Below are 17,327 nucleotides of genomic sequence, written 5' to 3' on the forward strand. Positions count from 1 at the left end.
GCATTACAGATGTTCCATAAAACACATTTCACTTTGTCTAACAAATTATTTAGCGCTTGGTTCAGGTTTGGTTTATTTAGCACTCTGTAAGCTTTCATGTTTCTTCAGTTCTGTTTTAAAAACAACTTGTTCACGGTTAGCTGGAAAAACTGGGCTTCATTTTTCAGTTCAATAAAATTCTGTGTTTGCTCTTGTTATAGACTGCTTTAACAAGGTGCACCAGTTTGAGCTATAGGAATTGATCGTCTTCTGTAAGACAGTTTTAGGCATAATTAAAATCCACTTGGGTAGAAGGTTCCTATATGGGACTGTCGGGGTGACTGGATGTAATCAAAGCTTGTGAAATCAGTGGGAACTGGAAGCATTTTGCAATTTGGAGATTTAGGTTCATAGAATGCAGATTACAATAAATATTTTATGTTAGTTTGTAGGCTTTACAGAGACAAAAGGCATTTTGTTAGACCACATCATGTAACTGGAAAGAATAGACACATTTGGGGTCCTATGAATCCTTTTTTTTTTAATTACATGTAATCATTTTGTGATTCCCTGTATGGAATTGACAAGCAGTATGAAACTGAGGCTTTGTGATATGTAACATTTCAACACAAATCTGAAGCTTTTACAATACTCTATAACTAAACATTAAATTTTTGAAAATACAACAGAGACAATTTGATGGTTTAAGAGACAATGAGTAAAGGATTCCAGAAAAGTAGAGAAAAATATATTTTTAACTTCATTTAAGCAGTCCACAGAAAACTCAGTAAAATTTTTATAAACATAATATTGAGACGACCTGCTTGCCTCACGAGCTACTGACAAGCTGGCATCCTTGGAAGTTCACACGAGTGCATTCATCAGCAGGTTCAGGGCTTGGATCTTGACTTCTTTTAGATGCTGTGACTTGTGAACCTGAACAACAGCAATGTTCTAGTTACCATTGTGACTAGGATGAGCAGCTACTTAAATGCTGAGAACAGGTCACACCAAATCCATGCAAATTAAAGCTGAACATCATTACACAAGTGATGCTCAAGCTGAGTTCTTTAAAACGTCGGGGACCAACATCTATTTTTCAGAGATTAGAGAGAATGATGAAGTATATTTGCATCCCACTCCAATCTGGCTTGGTCTTCATGTCTCTGTGTAGATGTTTCCAACACTTCAGTAAGCACTGGGTTTGTAATTGGCAGTTATTCTACTGAAGCTATTTTAAGTTCCCTAAAACTGTTTCCTTTCATTTTTTAAACTTCAATTTGAGCATAAGATACCAGACAGCTCAAAGACTAGCCAGAGAGGATAGTAGGGGTTTTTTTCTCTCAATTAATGCATTTCTAATCCTCATGTATTTTGACACTATGTATGTCTCCAAAGTAAGCTAATCGAATACCAGAAAAGCAGCGCTGAATGTATGTTTGGCCGCATCCTCCTGCTCCGTCGGACAGGCTTCAGAGCCAGCTGAACGTTCTACAGCGAAGGAAAAAGTGACCGAATGCGGTCTGACAGACCTGGCCTAATCTACCGAGTTACGGTTTTGGCTGGCGCTGCCCGTCGCCTCCCTGGCGAGGCTGCTGTTCCCGCCCGCCCCGCGCCCGCTCCCGCCACGGCGCTTACCGCGCCTGCGGGCACTGCCCTGGCTGCTCCCTCGCCCAGGCCCGATGCCGCGGCGCTCGGGGGATCCGCCGGGAGCGGACGGGATCATCTCGCCGGGGAGCGTGTCCTGCCCGTCACGTTCTGCACGCGCTGCCTGCCTCCCGTGGCAGCGGCGCCGGCCTGCGCGATCTGCGGAGGGGTTACGGCTGTGCCGGCACCGCTACGGCACGTCTCTAAATTCCTGCACCCACCGGCCCTCAACCACCGCCCGGCCCACCCCGCGGCAGCCGCGGCGCAGACCCCGCCGAGACCCGCTCCTGGCTGCGCTGCGGGGCAGCCCGGCCTGGCGGGCGGAGCTGCGGACGCCAGGGGAACGCTCCAGGCGAGCCCCTAAAAACGGGCTTTGAAACAACTCCAAGCGGCACCTCCCCGGGAAGGAGCGGGCTGGGGCGGCCGGCGGAGGCTGGCCTGCCGCCGGGCAGGGCGGGGGGTGCGGAGGGCCGCCCTGCTCCCGCCCCTGCGGCGCGGCCTCCCCGCCGGCCGGGCTGCGCGCTGCGGCCCGCCACCGCCCGCCGCCCCGCCACCGGCCCCGGGCCCGGCCCCGCCGCCCGCCCCGCCCGCCCCCCCCCCGCCCCGCCTTCGCGGCGCCCGCTGCCGCGCACGGGGCTCGGAAGATGGAGGGCTACGGGCGGTTCTTGGCGCTGCTGGCCTCGGCGCTGCTGGCCGGCTTCGTGTCGGTCATCTTCTCCCTCGTCTGGGTCTTCCACTACCGCGAGGGGCTGAGCTGGGACGGCAGCGCGCGCGAGTTCAACTGGCACCCCGTCCTCGTCGTCACCGGCTTCGTCTTCATCCAGGGCATCGGTGCGTGGGGCCCGGGCCGGGGCTGGCAGGGGCGGGGGCGCGGCGGGGCCGGAGGCGGCCGGCAGCGCTGACAGCGGGTCACCGAGGAGGGACAAAGGGTCCCTTGTAAGAAGCCCGCAGTGCCGTGTGTGTTTCTCCTGCGAGCACTTGTGTACCCTGGCCGGGGATGGCCCGGCGCTCGGAGCGCTGCTGGCGACGTGCCGCTTCCCCGCCAGCCCGGGTTTATGCAAAGCTGCGGGTCCACACGCCAGGAATGCCCCCTAGGAAAGTTTTGGCTTTGGCTCCCGCTCTTCTGGCTCTCCCATGTCCCAAGAGGAGAAAGGGAAGCTCAGTACCACTGAAGCCAGATCCAGGATGGGGGTTGTGCCAGAGAAAATGTAGCGTCATAAGCATCGTCCAAACGCAGTTCATCGGCCCAGACTCAGCATAAATTGTTTCGTAAACCATAGCTTTTAAATTCATTCTGAAGCCCGTTGCCTAAATAATATAAAACGATTACGGTGCAGTGGTGGCTTTGGGGTTTGGTTTGTTTGTTTTTTAATAGAGTATATGAACTTTTGATTGCACAGAGCTCAGCCTTGGAGTGGCTTTTAAATGCTTCCCATGACACTTACAACATGAACAGTATCTCCTTTTCCATCCCACACAATTAGTATGTTAGGTCTTAAGTACAGGGGTTGTTCCTCAAGGCCAGCAGGAATATACTGGACTTTGAACTGTTTTTGCTGTTAGGTAAGTGGCTAATTCAAAGAAAAAACCTAAATAAGACACACTGCAGTTGATAGTATCAATTTAGGAAAGAAATACACTGTGCTCCCAGTAAAGTTTGAGATGCAGATAACGTTAGAGCACCGCAGAGGTGCTTATCTAGCCTGTGAATGTATTTAAATGAGACCTAAATACTGCAAAAATAAAGGCACCTTATTTAAGGTACCTTAAACCCCCTGAAATCTGGGAGTGTCAATTTTTTGCTGATGGCATTAAAACTTAACGGGGAAATCTGACACAGGTAACTTCCCACAGTAATTTTTTATAAAGTCAGTGACAAAATTCTTGCTAGTTTCAACATGAAGAGAACCAAGTGAAACATTAGTAACTCCTCCAAGAAGGGCAAATAAATATTGCAGAGAACAGTGGAAATTCTCCCACAGCTTTACCACTGACTTTTGAGGGGCGAGGACGGAGATTGTACTGTTCTTAAGTAACAAAGACCTCCTGAAGACTTAAGGTATAAATGTAAGCAGGAGTATTTTTTCTTTGTAACAGAAGATAAGCTCGAATTTTGTCTAGACAAACTTAGAATTTAATTTTTAATAATGTTACATACACTTGCTTCACTGCTGAGTATTATATTGCATTTGTCCAGCCAGAAAGCTTGTCCAGCACATCCGGATGTTCATTCCAGTGGAACATGGTTGCATCACATGTGCTGGTTCATCTGCTTCGGCAGGAGCCTCGCCAGTGAGAGGCTGGAAGATGCAGGAGGGGGTGGCTGTCCAGTTCTGGCTATGAAGGGAATGTTGTGATTTGAACATGCACTGCAAATTTCGTTTTTTCAGTGGGTGTGGGGGGTGTTCTCAGCTTTGTGGCTTCAAGTTACAAATTGCTATTGAGCAATAAACAATATTTTGAAGTTGTTTTATGTAATATTGCTCAATAGGAAGTGTGATTTCAGGCTATAAATAAGCAATGAGAAACACCTGGTGACTTCACTAAGCTCTGTACTGTGATCAAACATATAAGCATAGGCTTTGCGAAGAAAATAGGGGGGAGTTTTTCTGCAGGTTTTTCCTACACATTTTCTTTTTTTTTCCCCTCTGAAACTCAGTTTTTCCCTATGTCACAGAGTAAGAATGTTGCCTCAAGCCTTGTGTAGTTAAAGTTATATGTAAAGTAAATGGAAGTTTACCATAGCTTAAAAAAAAGGAACATATACAAGGAATTCGTTGATAATAGAGCATTATTTGTATTTAGGGAGGAAATCCTGTTATATAACAAGAAAAGCAAAGTTGGAGACTGAAGGAGTATTGTGGTAAATAAGATGAAACAACATATATGATACCACTGTGAGTCTGATTCTAATTTGGCTGACAGAAGTCTGCCATTGAATTAAAAGTGATTTGGATAAGACTAGGGAACAGGATACCTCTTTCACACATACAAGAACTCTTTAAGTAGTTAAAAGAAGAAAGGAACAGCTAATAAATATCTTGGTTAAATGTGTGGAGTGTTTGAAATAATAACTGTATCAACTGTTTCTTGAGTTCATGAAGGTCTATACAAAGGACAGAAATGTTACATTGTTGTCTGTAGGAGGCAAAGGGGTGACTATAATTGCATATGAGGAAGAACATGTGCCCCGATAAATGTGTTGTATATATCTTGTCAATCAAATGAAAAGGCTGTAGGCATGTTAGTATCAATACTTACTATTTGTAGATCAGCATCTATAGGTAAATGATACCTGACAAAACACTGTCAGTGCACAGTAATTGTCCAGATGATTTTCTAGACTTAAAGTGGGAAAAACACAGGCAATAAAAGTCTGTGTGCGTATTTGTAAAGCAACATTTTTGAAAAAAAAAAAGATAGGAAAAAACCACATGTAAACACTATACAATAAAGTTGTAGGTTGACACTAGAAATCTTGAGAGATGCTTGCACAATTATATTGATAAATATCATATAACTTGTATTTTAAACAGGCTTAAAACATAAGGCTGTAGCCTAATGTCAGCACTATATTAATAAAAGAATACAACAGGAATGTTACTTAAGAGTTCTTACAGAGAAAAGAGAAGGAAAAATCCTGGTCTGCCACATTATCATGTGGTATTACAGAGTCAATTAAATTTCACCCGTATGGATGAAATTACTTAGGTGGGTGAGAGAATCTAACAGCTCGCTGTGGCTGAAATATTCCTACTCTTTTCCTATACTTCTTCCTTTCAGCTTTCTCCTTGACTCAGATTTCAACTTCCTACTGGTTGGTTTGTTCCAGCTCTGCCCCTCGTCAGACCCAAAAACTGAATTAACTCAACTAGCAGAAAACTAACACCCACCCAGCCACACCAAGTACAATTTTTGCTGGAATAGAAAGTTGAATCGCCTGCACAAAGGGTCTCTAAAGTGCCATAGATGGGAGAAGGGAGATGGTGGAAATGTGCAAAAGCAAGGAAAAGGAGTGCAAATATATCCTAAAGTAAGCACTCTTTCATCTTGAAATCACATCTAAAAATAATGCTTGCTCTGAGTTATCTGACAAACATGATTACCTCTGCTTCAAACGTAACAAAACAACTGTTCAAAGGAAAAATATCTAATTGCTGGAGTTGCTAACATCCAATGGGCTGTGGAATTCTCAAGAACTGGAAGGGCAAATGACTGCTGAGCTCTAAGGGTCTCATCACAACCAACTTGTCAAGATGCAGGTAGCTCTCATGATGAGCTTGGCTTGAGTCCCTGTCATGGTTTAACCTCAGCCAGCTCACTCCCTCCCCCTTCGCCTCAGGGGGATGGGGAGGAGAATTCGAAAAAAGGTAGAACTTGTAGGTTGAGATAAGAACAACTTAATAATTAAAATAAAATAAAATAATAATAATAACAACAACAACAACAATTGTAATGAAAAGGAGAGAGAAAGGAATAAAACCCAAAGGGGGGAAAAAACCCCCATCTAAATGATGCACAATACAGTTGCTCACCATGCACTGACTGATGCCCAGCCAGTCCCCGAGCACTGATCAGCTGGCTCTGACCAACTGCCTCCCGTTCAAATACTGAGCATGACGTTCCATGGTATGCAATATCCCTTCGCTAGTTGGGGTCAGCTGTCCTGGCTGTGTCCCCTCCCGATTTCTTGTGCCCCTCCAGCCCCTCTCGCTGGCAGGGCCTGAGAAGCTGCAAAGTCCTTAACCTGGTATAAACATTACATAGCAACACCTAAAACATCAGTGTGTTACCAACATTATTCTCATGCTAAATCCAAAACACAGCACTGCACCAGCTAAGAAGAAAATTAACTCTATCCCAGCCGAGACCAGGACAGTCCCTTTGAAGTCATAAATGGGCACTTGTCCATTCTGGTGTTAAAGTGGTTCCCAAAGAATCTAGTGGGCATTCAAAACTTGCTGAAGGTAAGCAACAGGATCAGCCAAGAAGGAGCAGGAGAGGAACTAGGTGGAGTGAAGAGGAACATTTCTTTCTGGCAGCTGCGGGGTGCTGTGCGGTGACCCCCCAGTGCACTCTCAGAGCCACGCTGTGTGCCTTCTAAGGTGGAAGGCATCTCATGAGCAATCCATGACATCTCCCTACAGCATGTGAAGCACATGCCAGTCAGAAATACACAAGAGCTAACCCTAGAATTCTGCTTTGTACGTTTGGCAAAGAACAGGCGTCCCATGCCACATACAAGATAATGCAAGACCACTCTCCCCTATGTGATGTGCTTTAAAATCAGAGATCGAAACAGGAGCTGAGATCTGAGTGAAGAAGCTGTGTCAAAGGATGCCTAGACTGTCGATTCTCTTAACAGTAGTAGAGTTGTATGTAGAGAAAGTTCTTCACAGGACTGCTTTAGCATGTCACCACTGAAAATGCTGTAACTGTGTATGTCCTTCTAACCCAGGCTATTTTCATTTTGAGATGAAATTACACATCATGTCTGAGTCAGCTTTTAAGGGCTTGCACCACTGAAAGCAGATGCTTCCTCCTATCCCCTTTGCTCCCCACATCGTCTTGCTTCTTCCTGCTGGTTATAAAAACATCAGTTACGACAAAAGCAGGGGGAAGCACACAAGAGGGGAACAGAAGAAATGGGACTAATCAACAGTCAGGTCTGCTCCAGTTGCAGTGTATGACTTCATGCACAGCCCTGACGGAAAGAGGATTAAACCAAATTGTACTATCATGCACATGTCCTGGGCTCTGGCATGTAATATGCTAATGCACAGGACTGTTAACAAGTGTCCAAACCATCAGTCTGTAATCTTTGCTTTCCTATCATACTGTTTATGGGAAACAGCCCAGAAAATTCATGGCCCAGACAGAGATCTGAGACTATGTGAACGTATGACTAGGGAGTTTGATAGTGATTTTGGACATTAAATCAACTAGATGACAGCATCTTATGCACCAAAGAAAAATGTTACACAAAAATTTTACTCTGGACTTGATCCTCTGAGATCAAAGACTGAAAAGTGAGACAAGCGTTTATGCATATCAAGTTTACTTCAAGACATACAGAGTCCAGTACTCTGTTGCACTTGGAATAAATCACTGACAATACTATGGGCCATATGGTAAGATAGAGTAAGGAGGTTTTAATGGGAATATCCTCGTGGGACGCTGAGGCTTGTTTGGGGCCTTTTGGCATACAAAATTAGAGATCATAATCATTAGTACTAAGTTAATTAATAATAGTCTGATGCAGGCAATTATGTCAATATTAACAAGGTATAAGACTACCTTGTGTCTTTTGGGGAACTGTTGGAGGTGATCATAAGCTTGGTGTGCTGAATCATACCGGTGTCTATAAAAATAATTTTAATTAATGTTAAACTGTCTTAAAACCAAGGCTTTTATCTTCCTGGTTTTGTAGGATTTACTATTGTTACTTTTAAAAAGTAGAAAGCTGAGAACTACCTAAGTACTGTATGCACTTAAATATTCTAAGAGACACTTTCATTCCAGTACTATATTTTCACACAGTATGTAAAAGCATACATTGATTTAAAATCTGATCGTAGTCTGGAAATTTCATTTGTGAACAGTGTTTTCTTTGTGAATTATTTAGTGCACTACTGTATTTCCTGGCATGCATCCAAGCTTAAAAAAAGTGTAAACAGACCTTGGAAATTAGTAATTTATTATTATTCATCATGACATACAGAATGAATATTTCTGTTTATTTTCTATAACCTATGCTTTTTGCATAAAAAGCTATGGTTATGGAGAAGTAAGGAGTAAGGCATATGAGAATCACTTAAGTAACTTCCTCATGTTTGCATTTATCACGTAAAACTCTTTCCTGGTACATTAAGAAAACTATTTCTTGATGTTTGGAACCGGAACAGGAACTTTTTAAAAAACCTGCATATATTCATATTCTTTTTTTTTTTAGTATAGCTAATTGTGTGTAAATATTTTAATGTAATTTCATAAGCAGAAAACTTAAATGAGGATGTGATGAATCAGATGAATGGAGCTCAGTCGTCTTGCTCAGGCAAGACATTAAGGATGTAGGTATTAGCCTTATTGGTCAAGTGATCAGGTGTCCTCATAAATATTTGTCCCCTGTTATCTGAATATACTTATGGGCTGTCACACATCCAGAATTACTACCTAGCTTGTAATCAGATGTACCTGGGGCTTCAGTGATCTAATCTGGTCAGTGTGTCCCCCCTGTGGAAAGCACCTGGGTCATATGACAGGGAGGGGACCTTGGGGCAGGGAAGGAGCTGTGGAGACCTTGAGAAAAGAGCTTGGCAAGAAGCAGCCCTAGGCCAAGGTATTCTTACTACCATGTGGAGTTAGATCACTAGAATTTGTTGTTTTGTTCAGACTGGACAAAACGCTGTCCGCTAGTTATTAATGCAAAACCAGGTAAAACTCCCTTATATTCATCTAACAGTGGTGGGAGAGTTGTAGTTGCCAAATCCTTTGGTCTCTTAAGAGTCCGATTATGATTCCCTTATGCTGAGAAGCATTTTTGCATTTAAAGTAGTCCTATTAATATCAATGCAATGGATTGTCACACAAGTATCTACACAATTAGTGACAACAGCTTTATCCAAAGTTGGCAAAGAGAATAAATATTACAAAATAACCTTACACACTTTCTCAATAGGTGGTCTTTCGAAGAATTGGGCCCTGTTCCTCCCATCTGACTAGTAGTAGAAAAATCAAAATCCCGTGCAGAATCCCTGTTAGATCAATTTAAGGAATGAGGAAAGGATGACACCAAGTTTGCTGTTTTTTTTGAAACATGCTGAAGGTTTTATTTTAAACTAGGAAGAAATCTCCCTAAAGCTGTACTTAAGCCTCAGTTGTATATTTGGAATATGCTGTGCTATATGTAGGAGAAAAAGCCTTTTAATAGACTGTTTTAGAGGATTAAAGGTTGGATTTTCCTGTAATTTACAACGGAACTATGTGAATGAGGCATGATTATTAAAATCTGAGAGAAGTTACCCTGTAAGGCATAACATCTTGTTTCTGTTCTTTCTTCAGCTATTATTGTGTACAGGTTGCCCTGGACCTGGAAGTGCAGCAAACTCCTAATGAAGTTCATACATGCTGGATTAAATACCATAGCTATGATTCTTGCAATTGTTTCTATGGTAGCCGTCTTTGAATACCACAATGCCAGGAACATTCCTAACATGTACAGTCTGCACAGCTGGATTGGGCTGGCTGCTGTTATATTTTATTCCCTCCAGGTCAGAATCTAACTGTATTTATAAACAAGTTGTAAATTTGAAGAATGTGTTGAGTAATTCAGGCACAATAGGCCCTCACTAATACCCTCTAACTACTGGGATACCCATTTTATATTCTGTGATTTGGCAAATTAGTATGTACATGTGCAAATACAGTATCTTTAACTTCAAAGAAAAATGTATTTTAAAGCATATTTTGTTGATTTGCTGAGATAATGGCAGTTTATTTACTATTCAGTTATACAGTAGTGCGTTTCCAAGCTCTATAAACTGCTGAAGTTAAAGCAAGTTATTTGGTTTGTTGGCAGCATATTTAAATATAGTTAGAGCTTTTATTAAGGAAGTCTCAAATGAAGTTATTGTTTTTCTTTTTTTCCAACTATCATTATTTTAAGTAGTCACGTCTTGGCCTCAAGACTTTTGTTTATCAGCAGAACAAGCGTAGCAGGGAGCAGTGCAGATCTAAAGGATCTGACATTTGAATGAGCTACTGCTGGCTAACCAGTTTTCCTGAATCAGCAAAACTTTGATAAATGTTCGTGTGCATACTTGTAACTGCTCTTGTTGGCAGAGAATTCCAGTTATCATAATCTAAAATGAGCTTAGTATGTTTTGCATTTGACATAGAAGATGAGCAGACATGCCGTGACATTTAGTGTGTACACATACAGATGTGATGTTTCTGCATATACATTTTGAATTCCCTATATTGTATTATTACACTATGGAAATTTATTTTGTTCCTTCAAAGTATGATTCTTGATTTTTTTTTTGCCAAAACACTAAAAAGAAAAAATAAGACTTAATTATCTGGTGACCAAGCACAGAAGATCCCCAGCTGAGGGATTTGAACTTTTTTGAGGGTTCTGAACTTTTATCCTTCACTGCTCAGGCCAGGAGGTACAGGAAATAGTGTTGAAACAGTGCTTTTAATGCTTGGAAAAGAGAGCATATTACAGCATTGTTGAGTATATTCTTTATAGTTGAACAAATGAATGAGGAGCTATGTTAAGATTTTCCTTATCCTAATAATGCACTCATTTCAGGGCTGAAATGCTACTACTACTGCTGCTGTGTGTTGCTACTATACTAAATATCAGCACTTTTTCTAATGGTTAAGATAAAGAATTGTAAGATCTTAATTCTTCTTTTAATATTGCTACCATAAACATGATCAATGGTTCTTAATGCCTTGCCTGTCACGTCAAGAGAACTGTGGCATTACTTATGGCAGACTGGGATGTAAGTCTCCAGTCAGAGACTGATGTTTGTTAAGTGATTGAGCACTGTTGTTAAAAAATATTCGTAAAGTAGGATCTCTGCTAATAGAGAAGACACTTGGCATTTGCCAGAAATGGCATGTTAATCTCAGAATTGAAAAATTATCAAGGAGGGATGCTCACATAATACTATACCTACAGGAACAATAGTGTACATATATTGTATTTAAGCCAAACATATGTTAGTATAGTATAGCACAAGAACATACATTTAAGCATAGGGCAAAAATGTAAATAGTTCTCACAATGCTGTGACAACAGGAAAAGTAAATTCTCTAATAAGAGATTATCTTATTGCCATATATGGCATTAGCAAAACTAATATGAAATGCTATGGAATACATTCTTTTTAATGGAAAAAAAATGCAAGGAAAATCTGGAAAAGTAATTTGAGAGCTGGAAAAACTATCTTCCAGTGAATGACTTTAAAACCTCCAACTGCTTAGCAGATCTAAAGAAGATTAAGAGACAACTTGATTACAGTGTATTAAAAAGCTTCCCAGGGAGAAAATACTGGGTCTTTTCTCCAGCATGGAAAGACAAACGAAGGACTAAGACTGGAAGTTAAAGCAAGATGAAATACAAATTCATACACTATTTCTAATTTAGCAGCAGGGATTAATAATGGTAGAACAAACCAAAGAAGGGATGCAGCTTCAGTATTACTGGGCAAGCCTGCGACTGCAACCATGTGACATGATGGGTTATTTTCCTTCACAAAATTAGTGCTACTGGGAGGACTCGTGTCCCCTGAATAACTTTATGCCACCACACACATCTTCACTCTGTAAATGCCAACTGATTGACATATTGAGAGACCAATGGCTTTCTAAAGGAATGTACTTTAATTTAAACTTTAATATATTGCTGAATTAGTGACACTAAAAACTTGTGTTCCCAGTACTTAGTTTGGTTGCAGTTCCAGCATTACCAGTAACTTTGGACATTGAGATTAGGTGGGATTATTTAAAAAATATTTCATGTCTTCTTCCCAGGGGCTAATCCTGAATTATTGGTTTGGTTTTGAAGGGAAACACATTCAGAAATAAAAACGCAAATTCTTCTCAAATATGTACCTGAAGCTGTCTCAAAATGGATTTTTTATGATGATTTTTATTCTGCTTGAGAAGTGTAGCTTGTTTCCCATATAGCTTTAACTATGAATCTGTTTTGTGTTTAGCTTTTCTTGGGTTTTGCTGTCTTTCTGCTCCCTTTTGCTCCAGTTCCTCTCCGAGCAGTGTTCATGCCAATACACGTTTATCTGGGTCTTACCATCTTTGCAACAGTGATTGCAACAGCTCTCATGGGAATCACAGAAAAGCTTATATTTTCATTGTAAGTATTTAATTTGCACTTATTAAGGTTATTCATTGCAAACTGTACTTCTTTTTGCACAGAATAATAACCACCTAGTATTGGGACAGTTTTGTTTTGGTTTGTTTTAAAAAGACCTCCTACTCAGCAGGAGACCAGGATTATCTTTAAAACAACTGACCTTTTTTTCTTTTTCCCTTCCAAAGGAAAAATCCTGCATACAGTGCATCCCCACCAGAGGCAACTTTGGTCAACTGTCTTGGTCTTTTGCTTGTCATATTTGGTGCACTTATTTTGTGGATGGCAAGCAGACCCCATTGGAAGCGGCCCCCAGAAGAGAATGCTAAACTTCTGCAGCCCATTGGAGAGACTCCTGAAGGCACGGAAGCAGAATCCACAATGACAGACGGTAGTAATGCAGATAAATCTGATCTGAGGACCAATAGTGAAGCAGCCAGAAAACAAAACCTCAAACTTGATGAAGCAGGCCAACGATCAACTATGTAAAGAAAAGTAACAATACTATGATACTGCCAACCCCTCCTTGGTTCCTTCCAATTTAGTTATATTGATAGATATATAGGTTGGAGTTATATTTTCAGTATGGCTTGCTCAAAGATACTCAAGTTTTCTGCATATGAATATAAATTCCAGTAAGTCCCAAATATATTATATTGGTTCATGCCCAGTCCACATTTAAAAAATGAGAGTGTGAATGACATCACATAATGGGAAAATCATAAAATTGGAAAATGCCTTAACTTAATGCTTATATCTCTTATAATCATGTAAAGTTAACAAGACAGACTAAATTTTGCTCTGAGTGATTTTGCAGGTTAGGAATCAGACTCATGAAGTATACCAGACAGCAGAATTTAGTTGGTCACTCATAATTTTTCTGATAATGTTCACTTTTTTAAAGCCTTGATTTTTCAGGCTGATTAACCCCCTCACCAGCTGCTAAGATCTATAGGAGTTGAGGTCACTCAGCAATTTGCAGAGTTGCACCATAAAAATATTTAGTCTAAAATTTTGAATTCAGATCTTTAGGTTACCTTTAAAAACTTCTATGTTGGGTGTTTGGGTTTTTTTTAATCAGAACATATCTGTTGGACTCTTAACTGACTCTGCCAAATATATTGTATACAGACAACATCTGGCTTTGGATTATGCACAATCATTACTGAAAGCGAAGAAAACTGTAAGACATCCAAATGCAGAATTTGTCTTATTTGGAAAGCTACATATACACACTTAGGAAAATATGTATCACTTAAGCCAAGTCTTCCTTTTCTCTGAGAAGGTAGTATTTTACTATCTTATTTGATTGCATGGTTCTATTGATTTATAGCATAGACTAGAAACTAGGATGTTATAAACCAGAGAAGACTGCTAGCAGTCTCCCAGAGGAAAGGAGCTGGAAGTGAGACATGCTTCCTCCAAGAAACAGCTGAGCTTTGCTCATTTGATTAAAACACTACCCATTTAATGAAAGCCAAATCTCAAAATCATTATCGTGATGGGCATGAAGACATACCTTAGTCTGTAAGCAAACTATATAAACTCTATGACTTTTTTATTTGAAATTAAAGTGTTAAATAATGCAGTTTAAGTCTCTACTGGCACTTTACTTTTATAGCTCTTTCTAGAAATTAGAATATTAAAGTATTAACCTCATTCATTATTTTCACAGATATAAACAATATTTATATTTTTATTAGTATAGAAGAATAATTATGGTAGATTATTTTGATTGCACATGGCCAAAATTGTGAGCCTTTCTATTGTAATCTCTTGTAAAAGCTGCAGAGCCCACTACAAGTCCAAATTTACCACTGTGCTGCAATAAAGACAGTTTCAGGCAGCATATAATTTCCTGTTTTTTTAAAGACTACATAAATTTTTATCATCTTCAGCCTTTTAAAATGTTTAAACATTAACCTTTAGAAAATATGCAATTTTTGTAGTTCAGTGTTGCATTAGTACAAACAATTTTGGTCATGAGTTATTTTGCATCTTGTCTGACAAGAAGCACCTCAGCTCCTGTTACTTGATTTGTACTAACATTTGATTATTTGCTGAATGTGTTATAAAAAGCTAGCACAGTAAATTATTTTAAATACTTTTCTGCTGTACCATTTGGTACTCAAGGACTACATCCCCAAGTTCTGGGTTTTCACTTACATATATTGGTGGGTGACTGCAACCCACCTAGCACTGGTGTATTGTTTAATTTGAGAAAATGGCTGTTTTTAAATGCACTAGCATAGAATCCAAGTATGACGGAAGGAATACTAAACTATTGTGTGAGCATTCTTCCAGTCCCATGGCATGCAATGGATCAGACAGCTTTTTCCCTGTGTTTCAAGTTCCACACAATTATCTGTCTTCCCTAAAAATGTTCTGCGCAGCTTCAGCATAAAATCCATATAGTACTGATAGCAGCTTTCTGAGAGAAAAACAAGAGCGCTTGTTTTACATGACATTAGTGCTCACCTGACACAACGTGATTATGTTATGCATCCTATTACAAATTTATATATTGAACATTAAGTAGGAGGAGGGATTAGCAGCAGCTTCTGGAGAACACTGAACTGTGCTATCTTCTTCTGATCTTGTTCTGTTCAACAAGTCTGCTTTTATTGGTGAGATCAGTAAGCATCTTACAGCTGGTGGATGCACATTTAGTCTTTGTGAGAGGTGCTGTATTAATGCTTTTGAAGTGTAACAGGTGAAGTGAATAAAGGAACTCAACTGTTCTAGTAATTTACTGTGCTAGCTTTTTATACTGCACTCACACAGGCGACAGCGTTTGAAGTTAGTATGTATTGGCCTGTTACTGTGTCTCATCCACCTGTGAAAATGAGCTCATTCAATACTTGCATAGTACTAAGTCATCTGTTTATGCAGAAGGTAGACAATTGTCTAAGGATGGTTCTGGAAAAAACTTTAACTGTACAGTATATTGGGGAAAAAAACACAAAATCTGTTACTGATTTTGTTACAACACTGACTTGGATGTATTGAAATCAACTGCTTTTAGGTGAATGGTTCTATATGCTATTGAAGTTAAGCTATAGTAACCAGTGTGCCTTCTGTTTTCCATTTTATTCCATGTACTGTACTATTCAAGTGTAATGATACTTGAAAAAGAATGGTGGCATTTCTTTACTTCTCTATTCTGATGATACAAAACTAATCAAAAATCAAGGATTAGCAACCTTTTGAGGGTAGTCTGCCAGACTATATCTTTGTTTTTTCAACTTTGATGTTAAACATCATAGTGGAAACTCAGTGGGAGCTGGAAGATTCCATGCTGGGAAATTATCATGATCAGTGTTATCTCATGTGTACGAACTGTGGGCTTCTGGCTCCTTTGGTCTTTGGAAGATCCCAGTGAGATGCAGTAGCTATGAGCTCCTAAACCTTGCTCAACCTTGGTGCATGCAATTTAAAACAGATTCAACATGCTATAGGCTTTTAGCTTCTGTTCTAAACTGTTTTAAAAGGTCTTTAAGAATCCTTGCAACATATAAGGTTAGTTCAAGTGCTAAATAAAAATACATTGGACTTTGGAGAGTAATTTTCTCGGAAAAAAAAAACAACCCATAGTCCTAAAGCTGCTTCTCAAAGTGGCCTTCCATTAACTTCCCTTTCATGTAACTTTTCTTACCTGTACTTACAGGTAATAGCAGCGACACAGGAAATAAAAAGGTGTATTTTCAAAGATAGAAGTGGCAGGTAGAACTTCAGGGGTTTTACCGGGATTTCTGTGCACATTTGAAAATCTTCTACGTTGTTGTTTTTAGAGGGACATGACTGTAGAACTTACATTCCAAGTCTGGATTCCTGTAAAAACATAGAAAGTTACAAAAGCTAACATTAAAAGTGCTACCTTTTTAAGATGCCTGAAAAAAATACTTTTAAATGTATTTACATGCTGTCATGCAGTAACAGAAGCAGAACAGTGTTTCCAACATGAATAAAAGTGAGAAATGATGGTACAAATTAGACTTTAAAATTGAATGTACAGTAATTACACATACACTTCTTACTACATGTAACCAAAAAGATTGCTTATGATATTGTAAATATGGATTACTTGTTTACGTGGATATTTTATTGAGAGACTAAAAAGATATTGCCAAATATTTTCTATTTCAGAAGACTTTCTTTTGCATCTATTTCAGAAAATTCCTTCCTCTGATTCTAACTGTTCATGAGACCATAAAGAATTATTTTGTTACTCGCAGTACTTATTTGTAGATGAAAGCAAATGTTTAATTACAATGTCTATTTTCCTTATTCTTTTTTGTATGTCAATAAAAATTATTTTTCAAGCTTATGATACCACTGAGTACAGTTTTATATTATTATACTAAAATACAACTTTCTAAATTTGGCAACAGATCAAATTATGATTACTTTTTTGAATACAGGAGGATAGTTGTACAAAATTTCTTAAATATTTCTTAATTCCAAGTATTCCTGATGATCTTCCTGATGGAATTTATGTACTCTGTAATGTTAGAAGGATAATCAATATGTTACAGAAAGTAAAGGAATTTGTTGTATAAAGAAAGAATGTGTATTTCACCTTCTGATCACAATAGAAATTCCTCATAGCAGTTGTTAGAGGGGGAAAAAACCGCAAAACTATCCTCAGTCATAAGATTGCCACAGCAAACAAGGAAAGATCATAAATTCTGATGTATGATGGTCACATAATACACTGTAAGATCCAAATACCCTCAGACAAAAATGAGCATAGAGCAAAAGTTTTGACCCCATGGAATCCTCTGGCCCAGATTTAACACCTGCACAATTATTAAGTTAT

General features: G+C 39.7%; 1 protein-coding gene and 1 long non-coding RNA gene across 2 annotated transcripts; one reads left to right on the forward strand and one right to left on the reverse strand.

Moving 5' to 3' along the window:
- Positions 1-395: 395 nt before the first annotated feature.
- On the reverse strand, positions 396-2,338 carry LOC121092443. Its single transcript, XR_005829285.1, has 2 exons — positions 2,259-2,338; positions 396-1,470 (listed from the first exon to the last, which is right to left on the reverse strand). It is a non-coding gene; the product is annotated as an uncharacterized LOC121092443 (long non-coding RNA).
- On the forward strand, positions 2,235-14,941 carry LOC121092442 (cytochrome b reductase 1). Its single transcript, XM_040603486.1, has 4 exons — positions 2,235-2,457; positions 9,688-9,896; positions 12,357-12,511; positions 12,697-14,941. The coding sequence occupies exons 1-4, from the start codon at positions 2,271-2,273 to the stop codon at positions 12,995-12,997; spliced, it is 852 nt and encodes a 283-aa protein (XP_040459420.1). The 5' UTR covers positions 2,235-2,270; the 3' UTR covers positions 12,998-14,941.
- The last annotated feature ends 2,386 nt before the right edge of the window (positions 14,942-17,327 follow it).

Source organism: Falco naumanni, chromosome 8 (genome assembly GCF_017639655.2).
Source record: "Falco naumanni isolate bFalNau1 chromosome 8, bFalNau1.pat, whole genome shotgun sequence".
In the NCBI taxonomy this organism is placed as follows: domain Eukaryota; kingdom Metazoa; phylum Chordata; class Aves; order Falconiformes; family Falconidae; genus Falco; species Falco naumanni.